This window comes from Epinephelus lanceolatus, chromosome 12, assembly GCF_041903045.1.
Source record: "Epinephelus lanceolatus isolate andai-2023 chromosome 12, ASM4190304v1, whole genome shotgun sequence".
Classification (NCBI taxonomy): domain Eukaryota; kingdom Metazoa; phylum Chordata; class Actinopteri; order Perciformes; family Serranidae; genus Epinephelus; species Epinephelus lanceolatus.
The window spans coordinates 31,852,554-31,878,287 of NC_135745.1; the positions used below are offsets into that span (position 1 = coordinate 31,852,554).

General features: G+C 42.0%; 1 protein-coding gene across 1 annotated transcript in view; it reads left to right on the forward strand.

Moving 5' to 3' along the window:
• LOC117272474 (neurocan core protein-like) overlaps positions 1-25,734 on the forward strand; it is a 63,814-nt gene that overhangs the window by 19,903 nt on the left and 18,177 nt on the right. The window contains exons 3-13 of the mRNA XM_033651418.2: positions 1,780-1,983; positions 4,458-4,640; positions 5,250-5,424; positions 7,207-7,334; positions 9,003-9,287; positions 9,837-9,980; positions 10,123-10,209; positions 10,302-10,459; positions 10,538-10,700; positions 18,855-19,988; positions 24,381-24,497. Coding sequence (XP_033507309.2) covers positions 1,780-1,983; positions 4,458-4,640; positions 5,250-5,424; positions 7,207-7,334; positions 9,003-9,287; positions 9,837-9,980; positions 10,123-10,209; positions 10,302-10,459; positions 10,538-10,700; positions 18,855-19,988; positions 24,381-24,497 — 2,778 coding nt within the window. The remainder of the gene's footprint in view (positions 1-1,779; positions 1,984-4,457; positions 4,641-5,249; positions 5,425-7,206; positions 7,335-9,002; positions 9,288-9,836; positions 9,981-10,122; positions 10,210-10,301; positions 10,460-10,537; positions 10,701-18,854; positions 19,989-24,380; positions 24,498-25,734) is intronic.

Sequence of the window (25,734 nt, forward strand, 5' to 3'; positions counted from 1 at the left end):
TTGGTTATAGGCCAACACTGAAGTTAGCTTCACCCTTGTTCCCCAGCCCGTACTCATTACCTACTTGTCAGTGTTTACGGCCTCAGATGCCGATGCAATAAAGCTTTGACTGTAGTATGATTCTACACCGGGCGGTGGCAGGACAGCGTCAGGTTGTAATGCCACTGGACCATGTCAGGTTGTAACACAGCCAGCAGCAACATAATATAAAGAGCTCCTATAGGGCAGGAGGGGAGATAGATGGGTCCAGCAAACCCCAGACTTTCACCCAGGAGGCAGCTGTTCACTCCCCATGTGAGTGTTGAGCCAAACCATGATGTTTCTTCCAGTTTTAACCTATTTTCCTATGTTCTAAGTGTATTTTGAAAACGACTGCATGCATCTAACAAGCAGAAACTGAATATTTCCTGTGAAAACAGAAGTGTACTTTGAAAAGACACAGTGCATATAACATTTGTAAATTGACACGTGGTCACAGAATGTCAACAACAGACACAGGAGGATACCTACCGCATCATATTTAGACGCTAAAGTCCACTGACAACGTGGCGATATTTGAAGAGCTGGGATGAAAACTCGTTGACAAAAAAACAATGGGATTTTTCCATTGGATTTTGGATTATTGCAGACAAGAAGCTCTGTGGCAAATAAATGTTAATGATATTCATTCGGCAAGATAATCATCACAAATTAACACCACTATTATGATTTTTGAAGCCTAAATGTAATCACCATAAATAAAAAGTTAACATTAAGCTGTAAACGAACTACACCACGGTCGCATGACTTCAGCATCGCCACCACAATGATGCTGTGTTCAGTGTGATGACGTTCTGTAATCTCTTTTTTTAGACATCTAACCAAAAATCCATTCAAAAAATCCATTGACTTTAAGACCACGGGACCAGGAGTGCTAAAACGCTAACTCATTTTGGGGTTTTAGGACTCAATCCTGCACCACTCTGTCCTTTAAGTGAAGTAGCTTGTTTTCTTGATAACTTTGGTTATAATGAGGTATTTGATGCTATAAAAAGGGGATTTGAGGTCATGATTAGCAGCTGTGTGCGTCAGTTGGTATCAGTGGCACTGATCACAATTGGTCAGAGTGGGAACTTGACACTGCAGAGATCGCTACAGTGCTAACTCTCCGAATGATGTCACCAGCCAAGATGGCAGCAGCTGTCAGGATATTTTAGCTTCATTTTTGTACACTCGAGGGAAGTGGAAATGCATTGTCCATCTTTATATACAATCACTGAGTGAGTTCTTCCAGAGCTTAAGTATAGTCATGCTTCACCTCAAGGGCCCTAAATATCGAATTATGTTTGTCTCTTTTATCACTAAAAATTGAATCACATTGTTGACATATGTCTGTAAGGCCTACTATTTTTTGTAGTGTGGGGTTTTTTGTGGAGAATCAGTCATATTAATGACAGTGCTCGCCTCCTCATGTGCAAATGTTCCACCAAGCAGAGTTCCCAGACAGTATTTTGCAAAAGCACCGTCACTGCATCCTGGGCCAAGACAATTGTGATTGGTTTAACGAAATATAAACAAGCCAGAGCATTTTTTCCCTACAGCAGAAAGATAATGTGTGCTTCCAGACCTTCTCTAGCATTGACACATTGCTGTGGAGATACATTGCATTGCAGGACTAGTCCAAAGGTAGATACATGCAATACACTGTCGATTGTTTTCCTTTCTTGTAAACAAAATGTCCTCCAATATTTTTAATTGCATATTCTAATTATGTCTTGTTCTTTTGTCTGTCCTCTCTAGGCGCAGCCTCTTCCGTAGTGAACATGCGTAGGATCACCCATCCCACAGTACAACAAACGCTGGCAGGCAAAGCCGTCCTCCCCTGTGTCTTCACCCTCCAGACCAGCTCCTCCAGCCAGCCTCCCCACCTCCTGTGGACCCGCATCAGGGTACCAGCAAAAGGAGAGGGCGCTCCTCTGGAGCAGATTGTGCTTTCTGCTAAAGGTAAGACAAAGACATGATGAACTAGTTTAGCTGCTGATCAGACCTACATAACTCTACTTTGCTCAGTCAGATAACATTTCTACTAGTGCTTAGAGGGTACACTGAAAAGATGCTCTAATGAATATGTTTATATTAATACTGGATCAAATGATGATGGTCAAGGTCAAAATGTTTATTGTCATATCCACAGTTTGAAACAAGTTTCTCTGTACAATGAAATGCTTTGACGTCCTCTCTGAATGCAGTTTTAAAGACACAGTGAAATGGAAAATACATTTTACCAGTTTTAAAACTGTTTCCTTGGTTAATTGATCATTTATCTCTTGTTATATGCCAAATATATGTCAGAAAATCAGTATCAGTGTATTATGACATCAAAATCCCTGTCTTCTCTCTGTCTGTGAAATGGTTTCATATATTTGATGACTCATTCTGCACTCAGGGGTTTTCACAAAAGTTCATCCAATCAAATGAGACTTTGGGCGACTAGTGAGACACACCAGTCACTTAACTGTTTGAGGGTTGTAGCTGCAAATAGAGCAATATGGAGAGAGACAGGAAGAGATGTGCCTTTGGATATCAGTGGGCAAAACTTTTCATTTCCACCACAATGTGGCTGAGGTCTAATATGTTCACATCTATCTCATCTCTCTCCTGATCTATCAATTCAATCAATTTTATTTTTATAAAGCCCAATATTACAAATCACAATTTGCCTCACAGGACTTTACAGCATAAAACATCCCTCTGTCCTTTGGACCCTCACAGCAGATAAGGAAAAACTCATCCAAAAAAACCCTTAAACGGGAGGCGCATGTAGAGCCAACAGTCATCTCTGCTGGCTCTGCTGTAGCTCCGATTAACTCTAAGCCCACCCACTTTTAAGCAGTCCAATCAGATGTGAAGGATTTGATTTAAATCCCTCTTGTAACTGCACACTGCTCAAATGTTCCATTTCATGGGGAAATTTGTCAAAGTACAGAAGCTAAAGACGCTCTTAACTTCTGTTTTAGAGGGACTTTGACAATGAAACACGAGGTATTAAAAGTGAAAAATATGAATACAAGAATATAAGGAAATTAATAAGATAAAAGATAAAAAGGTTTCACAAGAGATAAAGATAAAAAGAAAATAATAATTATAGTATCCAAAGAGCAATATGCCCGAAAAATACACAATATAAATACAGGTATACAGTGTGGATATCAATGTGTATGTTCACAAATAATTATCACTCTGCAGCTCTCCTCAGCTTGAGGTATTTAACCCTTTGAAACCCTTTGATTTCTTTCAAAAACATGGGAAGAAGGCAATAAGCAAAGAAAGAAGAAGAAGATGACCTAAAACATTTGCAAGAAATTAGTAAAAAGAGATATTTAAAAACAAAAAATAGTGGAAAAAAAAGAAAGTTAAAAACAAATAATTAAACAAGAAAATGTTTTCATTATTATTTTTATTATACTTTATTTAATCTATTGATTTTTTGCAATTTGTGGAACTCTTCTTTCAAGGCTACTCTTTGCCTTGTTCCCCATGTTTTGTAAGAAAAGCCAATGTGCTCAGTGTTAAAAGGATTAAATACATGTGAAAGGTGTCTGAAAGCAGCACAAGAACAGTGATGTCGCTCCAGGTTTCAAAGGGTTAATGAAGGCCTCATAAATGAAGCAATGACTGAGAACTCAACAAGCTGACAAGAGCAGCTGCTGGAATTCATAGGAGATAAATTCTCACATACAGTAGAGGTTTTCCACTGTACATGTAAAAGCTCCAAACCTTCCTGAGTGGAAGGATCTTTAGCAAAGTCAAGGCAAGGTACAGATTGAATTCTTCTATCAAGGACCCCTTTAATGTTTTGATGCATTTCAGTTTACTGTTTTGGTTCAGTCTCACTGCTCTTATCAGCCTGGGATTCAGATGCAGCAGACTGCTGTTTTTAGTAAGAATAAAAGCTCTAAAAAGTTGCATTTGGAAGTTGGAGTGAGTGTGCAGTCACTCTAAAGTTAAATATTAATGACTGTATGAGAAGCAATTAAATTTAACGTTAGAAATAAAAACTTAATTTGTGTATAATTTAATTTAATTCTCAAAAACACAGTACAAATGTGCTTCGTCAGGACTGCGTGGATGTAGTTTGAGCACACATTTAGTATTGCTAAATCCTGATTGGCCCACAGAAGTACGTGCTTAACGTTGTTCCAACTGAGTCCTGCCCACTTCCAACCAGTGGGAAAAGTAAAGACAAAAACACAAATACAAAAGTCGATCGTGGGAAATGACCCAAACTGTGTTTGGCAGACAACTGTGTGTTTACATAGGACCCAATCACTAATCGTAAGAGGCCCATTGATAAGTTTTCCAGGCCTTTAACTCAATCTGTGCATTTAGGGCCTCTTATAAGTTTATGTTTTATCTGTAAAATCTGCAGAATGCCAATAGACACTCATAATGAAGAAACCTTTGTCTCTGTGCCAAAGGTGATGTAATCAAGGTGAATAAGGCTTTCAGTGGCCGCGTCATGCTGCCAGGATACACTGCCAATCCTCTGAATGCTACCATGGAGATCTCCAGTCTGCGTACCAACGACTCAGCCACTTACCACTGTCAGGTTGTCATGGGCAACGACTATGAGAGAGACGCTGTGCCCCTGGTGGTCTCCGGTAAGAGCAGCAGCCACTGATGGGAGATTTCACTGTGAGAAAAGTTTAGTGCCACAGCTCCCCAAAGGAAACAGTTAAACTAAGAGGAGACGTTGCTGATGGACTGAGCAGTGTTAACTTGAAAGACTTTAAAAATTCTTTTTCTAGCTTTATAGATTTTTAGTTTTTGCACTCCAGGCTTGTTGTGCTAATGTAAGATAGATAAACCTGAGAACAGGAGCACTGCCAACCCTTTTCAGCTTTTCTATTTAATTAAACATTAATAACATTGATTCACCATATCAATATCATAATGACTGACTTAATTAATGTCGCTCACTGCTCTCTGTGTTTGTGTTGTTTTTGTTATCTAGTTTTCCACTTGACTAATTGTGTAATTCTTTTAATTAAAGAGTCTGAACTGAATACCAATGCTAATTTTTCTGTGTGCCCATCTGTGAAATTTCAGCTCAGACTCACATCATGTTAGATTGATCTGTTTGTGGCCACATTAACATGCTTATTGATCACATCCCGCTGATTTATTGATTTTAAACTTGGCGGTGTTGGTTTACCCCTCTAATAAATTCACAATCACCTCACCACCTGTCGTTGTGTCTACATGTGTAGGTGTGGTGTTTCACTATCAGGCTCTCAGCACCCGATACGCCCTCACATTTGCTGATGCCCAGCGGGCCTGCCAGGAGAACTCGGCTCAGATGGCCACGCCAGCCCAGCTGTGGGCAGCGTACTATGACGGCTTTGCCAGCTGTGCAGCTGGCTGGTTGGACGATCAGACTGTTCGGTGAGGAGATGTTCAATATCTTCCTTCAGCTTGTTGCACCCATGTAGAGTTGCTCACTAGTCGCAGTGAGTCAGGCAGTGCTTTGAAGCAGGGTAATGATTATGTGTATTATTGATTAATCTGCAGATTGTTTTCTTATTGAATTGATTAGTCCAGATTTTTATATTCAAATTGCCTGTTTTGCTAGATTCACAGTCCCAAACCCAAAGATTTACAATTGGCTATCAAGGAAGCTAAGTGATTTTCACATGTGGAAAGCTGGAACCCGTGAACTTTAGTAATTTTTGCTCAAAGGAGTTGTTCAATATTTTGGGAAATATGCTTGTTTGCTTTCTTTCTGCGATTTCGGTGAAAGGATTGATACTACTGTCATGTCTGTATGGTCAGTGTAAAGCTACTATTAGCAGCCTGTTAGCTTAGTTTAGCAAAAATACTGGCTGGAAACAGGAGGAAACAGCGAGCCTGGCTCTTACAATTTGTTTTCAGGTTGTCTGTCTGTCCTTCCCATTCTCTTGATCACAATATCGTAAAAACTCCTTGAGGGAATTTTCTCAGAAATGGCACAAACGTCCACAAGGACTCAAGGATGAACTGATCAGATGTTGGTGGTCAAAGGTCAAAGTCACTGTAACCTCTCTAAAATGTTTTTGGCCATAACTAAATAATTCATATGCTAATTATGACAAAATTTGGCACAAATGTCTAATAGGGTAAAATGATCACATTTTGTATCCAAAAGGTCAAAGGTCAACTTCACTGTGACATCATAATGTTCAGCAAAAACACTTTTCTGGCCATTATTTAATGCTATATCTCAGGAACAGAAGAGGAGACATTTGATTGAATACTGAATTTGTGACACTAATCTTGGGTGTACACCTCAAAACTGTGCTGACTGTATAATATTGTATTGTATAAAGATGTGTGTGAAGCATCCATTTTTTAGAATTTGTAGCTTCTTTGCAGCCACATCCATATTTGAAGCATTGTCTACTGTCATGGCTACACATGAATCTGGGCTAGGGCTGTACCCAAAGATCGCTGATTAATTTAAAAGCACATGGCCCGTGCACTGTGCTGTCAGTCCTTATAACTTGGTGTAGGTGATGGCAGGACACACTAGATATATAGTAAATAAATTCAGCACACAAGAGAGCTGAATACACAAATCAATCAAATATCAGATTATCAAATTAGTGGGGGATCAGCTAAGCTAAGCTAACTGGCTGCTGGTGGTCGACATGAGAGTGGAATCAATCCCTCATGTAACGCTCAACAAGAAAAGAGAATATTTGTATTTCCAAAGTTGTCAAACTATAAAAAATACTTGGATGACTTAATTATTCATCAAATTGATCAATCAATGAATTAGCTACTTTGAATACTACTGTATTTATTGATACGACTGCTAATTCTCTAATTTGAATTTGCTTTGTTTTGTGTACAGTTTGTTCTCTCTCTTCTTGGATCATCATGCTGCCTAAATTAATATTCAGTTCTTCTGTTTTGTCACTTCATCAGCCTCAGATTCATGTTCTTTTTACCGCTGTTGTTTCTTTGCTGTTAATTGTATTTTAATTTATTCTAATTTCTTAACCTTTACAAGAGAATGCAAATAAGAATTTATGCTAAAGTGACATTTAAAGTCTTTATGAGAATTAACGCCTTGATATGTGAGCTGAGATAATGCTCATATGGCTAAATGTTCACGAGACTTATTTCCTGTGATTAGTGAAAAAGAGGTTAATTCCCATTATGACTCCCACGTGGTTGTCTCCACAGCTATTCCGTCCAGTTGCCAGAGCTTGGCTGCTATGGACACAAGGAGTACTCAGCTGGAGTGAGGAATTATGGGAAGAGGGACCCGAAAGAGCTGTTTGATGTGTACTGTTTTGCAAAAGAACTGGATGGTATACACACACACACACACACACACACACACACACAAAACACATCAAAACCTGTCACATCTTTTGGCTTTTACACTGATGTTTGCATCATACTCTGCTACAATATTAAAGGCAATATTCTTTTTGTTTAAAGGAGCTGTATGCAACATTCAGAGCGCTCATATTGCAGTAACCCACTCTTTGCTATGTAAAAATCAAATATATAGTCGAGTAATGGCATCCTGAGTAGGGAATGAAGTCACGCTCCCTCTGTGTGTCTTGTAATCTGAGTTTCTCTGTTCTTTGTTGTGGTACAGCCATGTGTACATGTCAGTGAATGCTGGCTCATTGCCACTGCTTTGCACTGCACTCATACGGAAGTTACTGCTGATATTAGGACATCCCTGACACGGAAACGTAGCACCAACCTTCCGGTTCCCCCTGGTTAACACTGTTAGCTCTGTCAGCTATTGTTTAAGAAAAGATAAGATAAAAATACTGATATACAACTAAAATGGCACACCAAATGACACAGATAAAAAAGCAGGTTGAATGGCAAAAGAATACTTATGGAATAAAGATAAAATACAAAAACATACATATCTGAATTAGAAAAGTATAAAATACATAACTGAGACACAACTGCACACTCAATACTATTTACACTATATACACCTTTCACTTATGCACATATGGAAAAAAGTATATGTATATATGAATATATGTATGGGTATAGACAAAGACATTTTGCAGTGAGGTTAACATGGGGGAATAAATAAATATTGCAGAGTTTAGTGCTGTTTGTGGAGTTAGCACGATTAGCTGACAGCCACCAGCTCAACCACCTCCAAGTTGAGAACCATGTGGAAACAATACATATACTCTGAATTTTGCATTGAGCCCCTTTAAATCTTACTTTCTATAAAGTGAGAGGACAAAAGATTTTTTGCAACAAATATTTACTAATCCAAAGCTGTAAGATGTCCTGTCGCTTATCTGTCTGACTAAGCCTCTGTTGGTGAGGGCCAGTACGGAAACGTAGCAAGCTGATATCTGGGACAAGACTTCCTCTTACATGCAACAGTCATTTCGGCTAATCTCTATAAACAGATATCTGTATATGAATGCAGATACATTTCCAAAAAAGCAAATAAAATGCTAAATTGTCATTAAATCATAGTCGACGGGATGCAAAATTGCATTTCTGCCAATGCGTTCCGCTCAAATGTGATTGGGCAATACTACAAATATGCTGATGATACCAAACTCTTGTCATGTTGCCCACAGATTCTGTATACGTATGCAGATATATGTTTGTAGAGATTATTGTTTGAGTAACCCTTGCTAAAAACTGCTGTTTTAGCAAATTACTGAACCTTTTTAAAAAATGAAACTATACATTTGTTCAGTCTGTTTTTAAAGATTTATGACTTCATTAGCAAACAATAGGCTGAGTGCTACACAGGGCAGGGAACCACATTGTTGGTTTTGGTCTATTTGTTGGTCCAGATTATCAAAAATATAGACTATAACCAGCCTTATCCCTTAGGTACCAATATAATTAGACATATTATGTGTGATTTTTAAGTCCACAAATGTAGATACAGTATTTAGCCCTGGTGTCTCCCTGCTGGAAATCCAACAGACATCATCTGCTTCTTGACAAGTTCTCATGTCTCCGTCCTCCAGGTGAAGTGTTTCACTCCTCGGTCCCAGGCAGGCTGTCTCTGTCCTCAGCCTCAGACCGCTGCGTGTCCCTCGGGGGCCAGCTGGCCACAGTGGGGCAGCTTTATCTGGCCTGGAAGTCTGGCCTGGACAGCTGCGCCCCGGGCTGGTTGTCTGATGGCAGCGTCCGCTACCCGGTGACCTGGCCTCGCCCGGACTGTGGAGGGAACCGGTCAGGAGTCCATACCGTCCCACCGAACAGCACTACTGACAACACCACAGCCCTATATGATGCTTACTGCTACAGAGGTACTGAACCATAATAGGAAAAGCACTGACTGCATTTTTGTGATATTTTTGATGATGGAAAATGAGTTACAGCACTCAACAAGAATACAGTGAAACTACAGCATAACCTCAATAATGTTTCATTATAATATGAAATAATGGTTCATATATTCACTTAAAATGTCTAAAAGTCAAATAGTTATATTGCTGCCACCTCGCTCATAACAGAAGTGTGTATGTTGCTGTGGAAGCCCTCAGTCCTATTAATGTTGTTACAATGACAATAAATGTCATTCCCACTGTTGTAACTATGGCAACGCTGATTTCTGATCCACATTATCCATCCCACCGTCATATATCTGTGAAACTAGATTGACAGCAGCCGTGGGAGAGAGGGAGAAAGAAAACAGTGTTGGGGTTAAATATCGAGATGCTCAGCCTTTGTTCTCTGTGTTGACTGATGTCGGCCAACTGCTGCAAAATTAAAACACAGCAAATCTCCAACACAAACCGGATAGAATCCATCAGAGTTGCCATGTGAACAGCAAATCTCTTCAACTTGTTTCCCAGGTAAAGTGAAGAATTCGGGCTCTATCTCTCAGATCTACACCTCCCTGTGGAAGCCCTGGAGCTACCTCACAGGCTCAAGTGATGCAGACTCCGCAGGGACCGGCAGTCCTGACGTGACTACACAGCAAAGCACCACTACCAGAGGTTTTATATTTGTCTACGATTAACAGATCTGTAGAGGCATGAACCAGCTGATTAATCAAAGAATCAGCCATCTAACTGGTAAATACAAATACAATGAGGTTGAATTTGCAATACATATGTTTTTTGAAACACATCATTGCAGGGCCCTCGGATGAAAGAGATGCTTCTCCTTCAAACTGGACAGGACTGGTTGACCTTGAAGAGGAGGACCTTCACAGCACTGATCCATGTAAGACTGATTTCTAAGATTGAATTAATTATGCGTATTGATCACCAAAGAATGTGGCTCTGTGACATTAATCAAACTGATTGTGTCCTCAGCCTCAGACCCCTGGTCTTCAGAGTCTTCAGGGTCATTTGTGACCCTTCACATAATGCCAGGACAGAGCCTCTTAGACTGGGGAGAGCCGCTGGAGCCTGGCCCCGACTCAGATGAGTTTCTCCGCCCGCCTGTCCACCCTACTCCTGCTGAAAAGAAGGTCAGTCTGGGTTTAAGCTTATTAAATTTATTCCGAGATTTGAGGCAGCATCACTGAGCCAACTGTTTGCTATTTTAGGTGATCTCAAAGATCGTCAAATCCATTTGGAAGCCTTGGAACTACCTGGCAGGGACTGAAGATGAGGAGGGAACCCAAGCACCAAGTGCACAGGCAGGGGGAAAGGAGAAGACTACGAAAAAGACAGATGAAAGGTCAGATCCATCCAGTGTAGCAACACCAGGTGAGTGGGTTGATACTGCCTCAAATGTGTGAATTAATATGGCCTATCATGTGAGGTTAGCCTGGGTTTGGTGCGGCTGCTCCAAGCGCTTCTAATTGAAAATCTCTTAACTTTTCAGAAAGGTGCTGGTGTCACCACTGTCACTCCTTTACTGTCTATCCCAAGCTGTATGATATGCCAGTCGGAAACGATCACAACAAAAATAGAAAAGCCCATTTGTGAAGGCAGATTTGCCGGACACTGTATGTTGCTGTTGAGGTAATTGTTAACTGTGTAGTCAACCCTTTGTTAACCTTGCATTTCGTTGGCTAACTACCTAATATTAATGTCAAGATATTGTTGTCATAGAAACAAAATGGGATGGAGTGCTCCCCTGCCACCACTTTTCTGCCCAAAAAAAAACCACGAAATGAAACTTAGGGGAAAAAAATTAAGTCCTTGAGCTCAGAGTATGTCATTTCTTCCTATGCTCTAATCCAACCCACAGGAGGGTTTCCAAAATTAGTGCTCATACCAGTTAGGTTAGGTTTAGCAAAAATAATTTTTAATTTTTGTTTAAAATAGGTACAATTGCTAACTTACCTACATATATTACGTCACATTACTGACTGAACGTAATGTGATGACATGACGTTACTGACGACGTGATGTTAAGTACGAAACATGGCATAATGTATGTACCTTAGTTAAATAATTTAATATTGAATTTTAGTCTTACACAGGACGTGAACAACAGTCCCCTAGATCAAAGTCCTGTGCTTGTTTGACACATCCATCCAACTCAATTGCCTCCCTTTGCGGACTTTGTCTCTCTTTATACCCCATCACCAGACTTCCTCCTTTGCTCCTTTCATAATTACTACGGATATCAGTGGTCGCTGCCTACACTAAACATATATACAGGTCGAAATAAGCTGCTTGTACAAATAACCAATCATGTTGTTCAAAAACAGGCAGAAACAGGAAACAGGAGAAAGCAAAAGATTTTAAGATTTAAAACTTTATTTTTACTTTCTGGCATGTGTCTGGCACCATCTCACCTCCATCCACCATTAGCTCATGTGTGTGCTTCACTGTGGAACAGTGTCCATCAACAGTATTGAATGACATCTTTTAGCATATTAACTTTTCCAGTATTAACACATTACAGTACGCGTTACTGTCAGCACAGTATATAGTCTGGAATAGTGGCACAGCTGCAGGATTTGTGTTACAAAGCAACCAAACTCAGAATTTAGGTGAAAAGCCTCTGAGGGCAACGGGCAGTACTTTGGGGGTTCTGGTGTAGCTGGCGATATTCGGGCCAAGACTTCCTCTTTGTGTGCCGCTCATTGTTTACAGTTGGATAAGCAACTTGAGACAACAGCTATCTGCATGTGAAAGCACAAAAATTTGAATAAAGCAAATAACAAGATGGGCGGTACGGTGGACTAGTGGTTAGCGCTGTCACCTCACAGCAAGAAAGTTCCAAGTTTGATCCAGCTGGCTGGCTGGGGCCCTTTTGTGTGGAGTTTGCATGTTCTTTCCATGTCATGGTGGGTTTTGTCCGGGTTCTCCAGTTTCCTCCCACAGTCCAAAGAAAGCAGGTCAACTGGTGACTCTAAATTGCCTGTGGGTGTGAACAGGAGCATGAATGAATGTCTGTCTCTATGTGTCAGGCCTGTGATGGTCTGGCGACCTGTCTAGCCCAGCACCGACTGTTTACCTGCATGCAGCCAAAGCCCGCTCAGATGTGATTGGTCATTACCACTAGGACTACATGGAAACCAGAACGCTGATACTAAACTCTTGTCTCATTGCCTACAGATATATACATGAGATATTAAAGCAACCAGAAGGCTTGATGACAGTGTATATTTATGAGCACGTACATTATTCTGAACATATTGCTGTTGAGGCACTAATTGGCTCAGGTCTGTGATGTTGGGGAAACATCAGTTGGGCAACACAACAGGATGGCACACTAATTACACTACAAAGAAGCCCCAGGAATGAAGTTCATTAGAGAAACGCAGAATTAATAAGGGGTAACTGGGAGAGCAGAGACCTCGGAGCCCCCGTGTATGGTGAGGAGAACAGAGGGAGTGTGTCCAGCACCAACCTTCCCTTCTGCAAAAACTGGCTGGCAGTTTCTCTGTAGCTCAGGCTGGCTCATCTGCAGGCTCACTAACGAGCTGTGATTGACACCAGGTGTGACAGCTGATGAGCTCCAGCTGTGATTTCCCTCACTTTGGGATATGGTGTAGCTGAATAAGAATCTGTCCTTTTATTTGTGACTGGTCAGTAACCTGCATGGAAAATGTTGCAATAATGATTTTATAATTAAAAATATGAAGGTTAAAATAAACTAAAAGCATTCCTTAAAGCTACGGTTGATAACTTAAAAATATAATATAAAAACAACTTATGTCACATTTGATGAAACTGTCACTAACTATATCTTTAAGGCTTTGATAAAGAATAGACAAGGTGAATTGTGTCTTATCTATACTGAGCAGCCACAGATCTGCCACACAAGCACTTAAGTCAGTGCCTTGAAAACGAATTAAAATTTTAATTAGATAAGTCTGAGGTCTGCTTCAATTAAACAGAACAAAGTCAGATGAAATCAAATGGTAACACAAGCAAACGCTGGAGGTTAACACTGATGTTTTTAAGAAAGGTCATATTTGCTTTCATTTACTGTGGAACTTCAGTCTGCAGCTGAAAGAGGAGTGTTTATAACTCTACCCATGCCCAAATGAGCAAGACGTCTCTTAAAAAGTCTTTCAACAGGGCCTCAGGTGTGACGTTAATATAATCCTGTATGCACTCATCAATTAATTTCATAAAATGTGAGAAGAATTTATGCTTTATGCGTTTTTAACTGGCCATTACTGAGCAACACGGCTAGAAGTTTGAGGGAAGAGGTAGTATTTTACAAGTCTGCTGGAAATTAGAGAGATGTACACAAGAGACTTACAGATGATAACAAAATCAGGATAGGCTGACTACATAGTTTCTAAATAACTCTAGCTATGTTTCCATCCAAAAGTGACTCGAATCATTGGGAAATGCGCATTAAAAGAAATATGAATCCTGTGGGTTTCCATTAAATGCACGGACTTTGGAGAAAACTACGAACTCGCGCAAGTTTTCCGCAGAACCCGAAACAAAACAAGTCTGGCATTCTTCTTCTTCTACGTATTCTGGCGGTTGGCAACCAGCTTGTAAATGCATTACCGCCTTCCCAACCCGGAGTGTGGATATCACCATGGAGAGAGGTGTGCTACATCAGACTTAATTCGAACAGAACGGTTTCCATCCCCGGTTTTGCAAATCAGCATTTTTTTAAATCAACCAACCGGCTAAAGCGAGCGTATTTTAGTTTGTGTGAATCAGGGGATTTTAATTCGAATTTTGGCGTTTCCATCATAATTTTCCGATGCGATACTTCTAGATGCGCATCTAAACAGGCTGATGGAAACATGGCTTATGAGGTACATATGTGTTTTAACTTTGGGACAAACAAAGCTCCTGGGAAAAGAGTAGGACTATTGTATTGGACATACTATAGGCCCCTAATCTATGTGTTACTATCGTCAGTGCATATCAACACTCATATGCGCTGACGATAGTCCCTTGAGGACTGAAATGTTTGCTGCTTGTTTGCTGCTTGTGAAGATCCCCAGTAAAATGATCTTTCATTAAGACTCTTAGTCTACATTTGTTTTCTGTGTGTGAGTCCTTTTCCGCTTTTTGACTTTCATCTCTGACTACCGCACCAGAATTAAGAAGATTTTGGCCTGATGTTAAGTGCGCAGCTCTTTTCTTGCTCATTACTGTGTATGTTTTGACGTAGGCCTACTTACAGTATTAGGTACAACATTGTACTGAGGTGGCACCATCGACTGTAAAAATAATGGACATAGTTAGTGTGACATCACCCATTGGTTTGTGAACTCCTCGCCTCAAGTTCGGCACTTCGACTGTCGCCATCTTGGTGTTTTGGAGCCAGAAGTGACCATATTTGGGCAAGAGGCTGGCACTATGGAGGAGCAAAGGGGGGATCTGACTGAGGAGCCAAGGACACTATCGGCAGACAGACTGCCACTCAAAGCAACCTGCACTTAATTATGCATAACTTTAAGCCTTAATAAAATGTAAACAGGTGAGTTATATAAAAATGCACATTCAGTTGGGCATTTTGACATCAGGTTCTATGCAGATTGACTGGCATTTGGAGCCATCCTCAAACAGCCATTCAAAGATCTGCAGTTTTTGGCACTTCCATGTTCATTTTTCAGCCTCTGAGACCACGGTTTGTGTGATATGGGATATGATACTGTTGTTACACAAGGTGCAGAGCTTTGATTCTCTGCCCGAGCCCAATTTGGCCTGACCTGATCCTTCAGGTTTGGACTGGACTGGGCTGTAATTTTTCAAAATTAAGTTAAGTCAACCCATCCAGACTCATTAATAAGGAGAAATGTTATACAATCTATATTTAATATATATGACAGATTTTTGGCTCTGCCATCTGGTAGGAGAAGGCGCCTGTTGGAGATCGTGTCACAAATGTCTGTTACTGCACTGAACTTAACGTGACTTAAATTTATATTAGATATTTAATGTGAAGAAATGACAGCGGAAACTTGGTTCTGGACCAAAACTGCTGCCGTGGTACAAGCTCGGGTTGGGCTTGGACAGAAACTACGTATGTGGGTTCATGTAGGGTTCGGCCTGATTTTTCGGGGCTGATCATAGCTCCAGTGTGTTGTTCGTTGTTGTTACAGTACAGTTGTTATGAAGTCTCTGCAGTAAATACAGCTGAACTAAAAATCAGGGGTGTCCATCTCAAAGCCAGGGCAACTGTAGGAGATGATCGATTTTATGTCAGTGTAACTGTCATACACAGTGAGGAGCACAAACACTGCAGTCATTGAAAAACTTTACCGAGAGTAAGTCAACAATATGATGATTTCATAACTTTCACACTCAGCACGTCTCCTCTAACAGCAAATTAAACACTTTCAACTTGCATCCAAAACTGAGCAGACAAACCACAGGCAACAGCTAAACAAAACATCTCTTCAGCATAAGTGGTGGTAGGATACTGGTATATCCATGCAGGGAAACCATCATGTCGCCTGCTGAGCTGGATGTCCATTACACACAGGCATCATGGTTAAAAACATCAGGTTTCCTTCAAACATGGACGTGGGCAGATGATTAAGAAAGAGTGAAATCTCATCAGCCTGTACGCTTCTTTCATGTCTCAGCGGTTCAGCAGGTTCACACGTTTAATGTGGATGAAAGTGGTTACGAAATGGCAGGCAAACTGTGTTAAAGAGTTGTTGATTTAATTCTAAGGCTGCAAAGTTTCATTTTGTTTTGCCTGACTGTGTATGGGTGCGTCTTTGTCTTTATGTGTGTCTAGAGAGGTTTTAGACCTTCACCTATTTTGCTTTCATTTATTTAGTTGTAGTTAACAGAGGTTGTTTCCGAGGAATACTTTACCCACAAAATGATCACAATTTGTAAAGCAATTAGTCATGCCGTGTTACCTTAAATTTGTGAAGAAAACTTTGTTTTTCTCACATGCCTGCACAGAAAAGACAAACATATCGATTTGCTGATTGAGTGGAGACCGTGTTTGACAACAGCGAAACTACTTCTAAACATTCATTTACGAACTCCCAAACAACTCGTGCAGTCGTACATCCAGTACTAAAGTTTTTCAGCAACAATGCATTTCAATCAGGAGAGACAGAAGAATGAAGTAAAGATAATACTTAATACAGAATATGAGTGTACAGATTAACAGATGATTTGTTCTGGTTAACATTTAACAGAAGTCTCTGGCGCTTGGACACCAGAGGGAGATATTTTGTGATTGAGGCACATCTGAGCAATAGCAAGATAAATCCCCCCACGGAGTCCGGACACTGGTGGTGGTGGTGGTGGCTGATGACTCTGAGGCTGATGAGGCTGATGAATCCGTAAAGACTAGGTGGTGATGGGGAGGTGGAGGGGGCGTTAAGACTGCAGAGAAAGTACCATATTTAAAATAAGGACCAGCAAGATTATGAGCTGATAGAGAAGGTGTGTCGCTGTGCTATTGGTTGTTTGTGAATCAACTGAAAACAGCTGATGATCCAATTTACCTACCCAGACAATGACACCGAGAGATAGTGGGTGAGCATGCGCACAAAGAGTGCATGGCAGGTTGAGAAAGAAACTTACAGCCTGAGCATGAAGAGTATTGTCTTCCTGACTGAACTGTTTTCTAGAGCTTCATGTGTTTGGAAAATACTGAGCACATGACTGGATAAATGAGACTTTATTTTACTACACAAGTTATATGAGAGAGTTTGTTAACCAATCTGGCCTCACTCCGAAATTATTGAAATCTGGCTCTTGGGGAGTGATTTTCTGTGCCAGACACTGACGAAAAAAGCTCCTTTAACGTCGGCATGATACGTGGCTGGTTGCTGTTATAGTTTAATGGCACTTGGCAATGTCAGGGGGAAACTTCGGGTCCATGTCATTGGTCCGACAGCCCATTGGTCCGACATCCCATTAGTCCGACAGTCCGCGGTGCTGAACGGCTCCCGGCGGGCATACTTCTGCCTTGATGGTGCGCTGCGACCGGCTCTGGGTCAGCTGGGAAAGGCTTGAGGCAGAGCAGGCTCACAGCTTGTGTGTGTCACTTTCTTTTTCATTTTAACCCACACCATGATCTTTTCCTGACCCTAACCAAGTGGTTTTTGTGCCTAAACCTAACCAGACCTTAACCACAGGGCATCATGATGATTTCGGAACGGACTTCGGAACAATGGGTTTAATATGGTCGGAACAATGGGATGTTGGACCAATGGGCTGTCGGACCAATGGGCAGTTCCCGAAACTTCAGGGGACTTTCGGATCTTCTTTTTTCCGCATCCTAACCACATGCTTTTGTTGCCTAAACCTAACCACGTGCGTTAGGTGTTGAAGGGAAAAAAAAACATCAGTTCACTTATGTTCACTTACCATAATGAGTTTATTTTGAAAGAGACTGTATGTAAACGTTAAATTTCCTGTGAAAATGCAAGTGTATTTTGAAAGAAGAAAATGCACGTAACAGGCAGAACGTAACGATCTGGGAGCTGTAAACTAAACTGCCCACACGGGATAGATAAAGTTTTCTGAACTGAACTGAACTGAACTAACACGGCATCCCAGAGTGTCAACTACCAACACAACAGGGGCACCTTTCACGTCGTATCTAGACGTGGAAGGTCCATGACCAAACGTCGATTTGTGACGAGGTTGGGGTGAAAATGTGTTGCATGAACAGATGTTTGGAAGTAGATTTGCTGTTGTTAAATGTGGTCCCCAATCAGTCAATCAATCAATAATTCAATATCTTTGCCTTTTTCGTTCAGCCATGTGAGAAAGACAAAATTTTCTTCACGGATTTAAGGTAACACGGTATAACGAACTGATTTACAAATGGTCACCTTGTGGCTGAAGTAATCCTTTAAATGAGTAGTTCCATACAGCTGAGCATTAAGTCCTACGTATTTGGGCTTTGAGCAGAAGTGGCAGTTAATTAGCTGTAATTACAACTTCGATGTTGACATGAACGGCATTTACAAGTCAGAAACTGGTCGTTACGGTAACTTCGATATGACATGAGTGGGGTGTAATATTGTTTTGAAAGCTCTGTACTGAATGTTAGACCTTTCAAACAAGCACACTCTGCTAATCGGCAAACAATAGAGCTCACCTGTCTCACTGCCTTTGTTTTCCCATCCCTTATATACACTGCTCTCTGGTTATATTTATCCCTGTCACAATAATGTTAAACATACTGTAGAGGGAAATGTTTCTGTAAATGTTTTTCTTCACAGTGTCCACAGAGGTTTGCGTGCTGACGTTGATCATATTGAAGTGTAGACGGTGCCTGTACAGTGAAAGAGAAAAACAGCTGATGGACAGCTCAGACAGCTTAGAAGTGTTTGTTTTGTCTCCCTTGGCAAAGCAGAGAGAATCCATAAGATGATTTTTTGCTTTGTTCGTCACTCTTGGCTCTGTCTTTTGCACTTTTCTCTCTGTCTGCAATAATTGCACCACTGACTTCACTTGTTCTTTTCTCTTTGTCTGTTGTTTGTTTTGTGCCCTCTGCAGGTCTGTTTTCTTGGGGAAGTTCATGGTTCGACAGTCCCTCGAGGGAAAACTCGAGTGAAGAATCACCCACTCGTCTCGCTTCTACTTTGGCCGCCTCCAGTAGCGCTATGACTACAGAGAGCACCAAGCGCTTGGTGGAGACTTCAGAGATGCACACATCCACCGCTTCCAGCTCTGCACCTGGAAACACCTCATCCAGTGGGGAGACCTGGGTCCGTGTTGAATCAGAGACCACAACCCAGTCGGGTGATAAGAGGGAGGAGACAGTGACCTCCAGAGGCAGCGGTAGAGGAGGCAGAGGAAGGGGGAAGAAGAACAGAGGGGAGGACAGGAGCAGAGGAGAGGAAAAGAGTAGAGGAGAGGAGAAGGGGAAAGGAGAAGATGAGGGGAGCGGAGAAATCACTGGTGTGGAAGCAAAAGGGGAGATACAAGTTTCACGTCGACCAGTTGGGACAAGCAAACCAAGAGAACGATCCAGAGAAAGATCTAGAGAGAGGGGTCACAGGAGGGGACAGTCCACCACGACCACGACTACCACTGCCACTTCTAGTCCTCTGGAACTCACAGTGATGACCACAACTGCGTCAGAAAGCACTGACTTATCCACATCTGAATCCCCATCCACCTCACCAGTAGAAACCCCATCGCCATCAAGCTCACCGGAGTCCCTCCCCTCATCTCCAGCACCATCGCCATCTGCTACTGCGTCCCCATTGCCTTCCTCTTCTCAACCAACCCCATCTCAGTCCGTGTTTAAACCCGACTCTCCCTCCTCATCCTCCTCCTCCCCATCGTCAACCACTTCCTCCCCTCCATCCAATTCCCAAACCCCATCCCTGTCAACCTCGCCATCATCACCCCATTCCCCATTTCAGAGTGCTGGATCAGGAGACCCAGCTCCATCTTCTCACTCAGACAACCGGGGCAGCTCCACTAACCCCCTAACATCGCCTCACTGGGTCCCAGTGGAGAAGGCAGTTGTGAACAGCTCTCTGGATTATCCTCCATTACAGTCAGGACCCTCAGAGCTGGAGGAGCCTGCTTGGTCTCATGCTGTGGGGTCAGGAGCTCTGTTACCTGGCAACATTGAAGAGGAGAGCAACAGAGGGGGAGTCAACATCAGTACCATGACAGGTTAGCATTGTATGCCTGTTCCAGAGGTTTTATTGTTCTGTTGTGAAGCTTTTCTTTATTTGATAAGTGCGTCCATGTATTTGTGTATTCATTGTAATTAAGTGATATTATCTACAAAAAGCACTTTTTTGATTTGATAGCCTTGGCGGATCATTCTCATTTATTACAATTTGGGTCTTATTTTTGTTGTTTTGGCCATCATTTCTATTGGCAGTAATAAGAATGTGTGAACCTCACTGCTTCACTGTGAGGACTCAAGCTGGCTGTTGATGATCGAAAGTACCATATCACAGGCAACTGGACTTGCTTGAGTTTCTTGAAGACATTTCACCTCTAATCGAAGAGGCGTCTTCAGTTCTGAACTGAAGAAACCCCTGACTTGGCTGACTGAGAATCTTTACCAACATCTACAGTAGCTGTTGATGGTGAAAATACTTCAAAATCAGAAGCTGGCTGCTTGTTAAAGTAAAAGTTTGACATTAGGATAACAGATGACAGGAACAAATTTACCTACCAGGCGTCCAACTGAGGCTCCAGAAGGCTCTCCTGGCCAAGAAATCATTGGGCATGTAACCCCACTAAAGCCCCTTTATACCCACTAACATCTGGCTTTTGTCTTGAGTGGGAAAGGTTGGCATTTATTCCTGGGACAAATGACAAATGATGGCAGTATTTATGGGAATTTAATGGCTCCAGCTCTGATCTGCAGTCATGAAAACATCACAGTTGGGTCAGCACGATAATTTTCGCCCCTTTTCCACCATGACTGTTGTTAACTTCTGCAACTCTCATCCGCATGTCTGTCTCCATCCAAGCAGTGCTCAAACTTTGTTCCATATTAGTCAGCATCCAGTTTAAAGGGAGACTGAGTGGGTAACCATTTTCCCAAACCCCCATTCTGCTTTCTGCTGTTTACTAATTCCAGCACGTTTGTGATGTTGAACCTGACACACCAGAAACAGAAAGACAGGCATACCTGTCTACTGGCAGTGGGAAAGTAGACTATCACCCATTTTGAGCAGGTTTCCCCACATTTAGAAAACCTGCATATACATGCTAATTTGGGTGGAAAAAGGGTACAAGTAATAATATGATGAGTAATTTAACAATTGCTTCTGCTGTTAAGTAATTCAGATAACTTTCCCTGCCCAGTCTAAAGGCCTTTACCGGCCATGTCTCATTCTGAAGTCATCAAATACTGCCACTGTCAGTGATTTCGGTGCCAGACTGCAATGCCAAAAGCCACCTTCTGCAGCAGTATGATGCACTCACAGGTGGAAACAACACAATGCATTTAACAGGCCTAAATTGACACATCGTCCTAGACTGTCAACAACAAATGCAAGATGATACCTAGTGCTTAATATGTAGACATGAACGGTGCTGACCAAGTGGCGATGTGTGATGTCAGGATGAGAATGGGTTGCCTTTACACAGGGCATTTTTTTATGCGATCAATGTGCACATCAGTGTATTTTTTCGCATTGTTTTTGTCATTTCATACAGAATATTATGCAGTGAAAAAACAACTTTTTTTCCGGAATGAGTTATCAAAAAAGGCATCAACCAATCAAGTTGTGCAGAACGGAAATCACAATTTCATGACAATGGCGGACCCATTGAACTGATGCAATTTCCCATCGCTGCCAGTGTGAATAATTTTGATATGAAATATTAGTTATTTTGGTCTGTAAAGGCCTTAAGTCTGATAGACTGACTGCATGTCTCAGGAATTACTTCGTAGATACGCTGTTACCATACCAATAAGAACAAAGGCAGATGAAAATAAGACCCAAGTTGTAAATAAATAGAACTATCCTTTAAGGTTGCCTTTTCATTTCCTACCCTGACCTTGCCACCGGCTTATTTATTCAAAAACCTCAGTGTGTATTCCCTCGGCTACACACCTTTTATTCCCACCAGGAGCAGAGACCACATTCCCGCCACCATGCACAATCTGTTGATTAAGTCTGCAGCACGGTAAATCTCAGTGAAGCTCCTGGCTGGCCACCTGGTTTACTTATTTTTCGCTTGATAATGAGAGCTCATACAGGGAACATCCTATCACCCCGGCGTTTGAAAGCCCCGCGGGCATCACGCTATCACACATTTCTATGGTGATTTATTTTGCTACCTTTGAAAGCCGCTCATGTCTGCGGCAGACATGGCTGAGCTGCCTGCTCGGGGTGTGAGGAGTCTGCGGATGGAAAACAGCTGTAAACTGTATTGACAAGAAGCCGAGGGCAACCATCTGGGCTTCTGGTGTACAGTACGAGGGTTGATTGATTGACTGACACCCTGGAGTCATGCAGGCAGAAGGCCATAAACACACAAACACACTGTGATATCTTTGCTACACAAACAGGAGAGGTGGATGGATGCGCTCGCAGGAGATTGGAGCAGAGTAATGGCTTGCACCTCTCGCTGTCTTTCGTGCACACACTCTCGTCTCCAGTTCAGTCCCTTGTGGTTTGGTTTCATGGTGGTGGTCAGTGTTTTCTCTCCTGACTGGATCACGGAGCACTTCATCAGTCAGTTCAATCAATGTGAGAGGAGAGAAAAAAGAGGAGCCTCAGGTTAGATTCAGCGACCTTCAGTAGCAAAGCACATTATTCTCACACAGGAGGATTCAGCACACGATGCCATCAACTTTCATTCCATTGTCTGATCTGTTTAAACAGATTTTTATCACACCATCTTTCCGTAACATTTAAATTGCAGCCGATTTCTTTGTTTCCACCTTCTTCTCCGTGCTCATCTGCCCTCTTAGAAATGTCAATGCTGCCTCTGAGGTCTAAAGCGCTTATCCCAAAAAAAAAAATCATATTTCCAAAGTAAATCGTATTTCCACCGTGGCTGTTATTACTCAAAGCAATGTGTGATGTGTGGATTAATACTCTGAGGTATCACAGCGTTGTCGCTGCCACGTATTATCAGTTCACTGTCCTGTTTCTGTAAACTTATTAGTTGGATTTTGCTGTTGCCAGCTTATTGTTGTTGTTTGTGCCGGTGGTGTCGGCCGCTGTGCAGAGCGAGGGACAGTCCACTCTGTCAGCTCCTTCTACAGACTATTGATTTTTCTGCACCGTTCACTTTAATGAACGGCCGATCGCACAGGGTTTATCTTTCACACACATATGGGCACACACACACACATGCTGTAGTAAATCTGCTTGTCATAACTGTTGGTATTTGTCAAGGCGTGCCATGACCTTGACTGATGCAGAGGGTGCAAGTGCACTTCGGCCCGGACTGATATACATTAAATGAAACGCATGGCTGGTTTTAGCACCTGACTTCAGCAGAATTCAAACCGTGAGCAGAGGATTAGCTCACAAAACTTAACATAAATCTGCGGAGCTGACGCTATTGAGAAATCTGGCTCTTGTGATTGAAAACCCTCAGTCTTTTATTTTTTGATCCTTGAACATTTATTTTGCCCAATGCAGCAGCCAGCATCATGATGATTCAGAAGATGTGAGTGTGAGATGTCTGCCTCTGGGTAGTTATTGGACGGGATCAGCCTCAAGGCTAATCATAGCTAAGGTATTGATTTTCGCTCATTGTACTGTGTAAACACAAACACACAAACCCACACACACACACACGCTGTCAACCTCACACACCACCCCCTCCTAAGCAGTCCTCGGTGTCAGAGAGAGAGCTGGCAGAACAAAGACTCCCACAGCCGAGCCACGATGAACGAGTGGTGGTTTTCAAAGACCTTAAGTTGCTATAATGAGCGGCTCAGGGGAGAAACACGTGGTGGTGTGTCAATTGATATGGAAATTTCTAATTGTGGAAGGAGACCACACACACGCACACATTTAGGGGGTGAATAGCAGGGCAGAGGCGCTCAGCGGGAGGTCTGCTCATTTCTGTTGAGGGTGGCTAATGTCTGAAGTTCTCACGCTGCCCACTACGCTCGCTGGAGTGAGCCAAGGCCTCGCTTTCCATATGGTAACCATGACAACTGTGGCTGTGAGTGGATGGCGAGGTTGAGGCGCTCTGGCTTCTGATCCCTTTGAAAAGAGACAGAGTGTGAAATGGATATGCGTGTGTTGTAACCGCTGGTTCTGGCTGAGCTGCAATGATGGAAAATTAGGGTGGCATGTTTGTTTCTCTGAGTCATGCCTTTATTTTATTTTTATTCGAAATCAAAGCAGCAGTGAGGGAAATTGTGTTCAAGCCGTCCAACTTTAGAGGATCACCATGGAAATAAATACTTGAAGCTTTATTCAGCCGGTGAGCTTAGATACACCTGTTCTGTCCTCGCCAAAGTAAATCACATTAACAAACAGACAGAGCATTCTCCTTTACAGTTTCACTAATTAACTCCCTTATTTTGAATCCCAAAATCTCCCCTCCACCCCCCAACCGTCTGTCTCTTAGACGAGGTGGAGCCCTGCGTGACAAACCCGTGTCTGCACGGAGGAAAGTGCCTTCCGCAGGGAACGGGCTACAGCTGCTACTGCCCACAAGGATACACTGGGGAGAACTGTGAGATTGGTGAGTGATGCTTACACATACACACACATCCCACACAAGCACACACACACACATGTATCCACACAGCGGCATGATCGTCAGCCCTGCTTTAGTACATATTGACGTAAGGCTTTCCATCGGCCCATTGGCAGGTCAAAGGTGGAGCTGTCCATCATATTGAAGGAGGAGGTGAATGGAGGCTGGGGTCAAAGATTAGGATCAGACCCGCAGAGGAGAGTGATGATATGGCTCCCTCAAGGTCAATCTATCAGAGGATCTTACTTTGTTTTTTTTGTTTTTTTTTTCACAAACAAAATTCCTGTAATGTTAGTGCCATGTAGCCAGTGGTGGGTAGAGTACTGAAAATCTACACTCAAGTAAAAGTGCAATTACTCCTATAAAAATGACAGTGCAAGCTAAAAAGTACATGGTTGATAAAATACAAAATTAAACAAAATAAGACAATCACTCAAAGTGTAAGTTACCAGAGGTGGTAGCAAGAAAGTCTCAAGTCTTTGCACACATGTCCCAAGTCCTAAACTTTGAGTTTCAAGTCCTTAACTACTCAGAATGCACATTTCACCATATGTAGTAATATATAAGATTTAAAAAATCATAAATACTTTTTAAAATTGGTATTCATTTGGTAAAATAAGTGTGTTGGAAGTTGTTGTGTCTCCGTATAGAGAAAAAAAAAAAAATATATACTTTGGTATATTTTTTTTCCAGCTGGCATTCGACATTAGTTTTCCATTACTCTCTCCTGCAGCTTGACAGGATCGGTTGAAACATATTTGATCGATGGAATTAAGTGTCTGCTGGGAAAAACAGCGTCAATGTTAGTTGCCAAAGGAAAAGAAAGTAAATGGTAAAAAGACTTGCACAGTTCCTTTCTAGTCTTCCGACTGCTCAAAGCGCTTTTTACACTACGAGTCACATTCACCCATTTACACACACATTCATACACTGGTGGCCGAGGCTACTGTCTTTAACACACTCACACACAGATGGAACAGCCACCAAGAGCAAATTGGGGTTCAGTATCTTGCTCAAGGATGCTTCAACATGTGGGCCGGAGGGGCCAGGGATCAGACCACTGATCTTCTAATAAGTGGATGACCCACTCTACCTCTGAGCCACAGGTGCCCTGAAAGGATATTAGTTAATTTGTGGCACATCTTCGGGCTGGGGGGAAGGTATCAAGTATTTTCAAGTCAAAAGGTTCAAGTCCAAGTAAAGTAATGAGTCACTGGTGTTA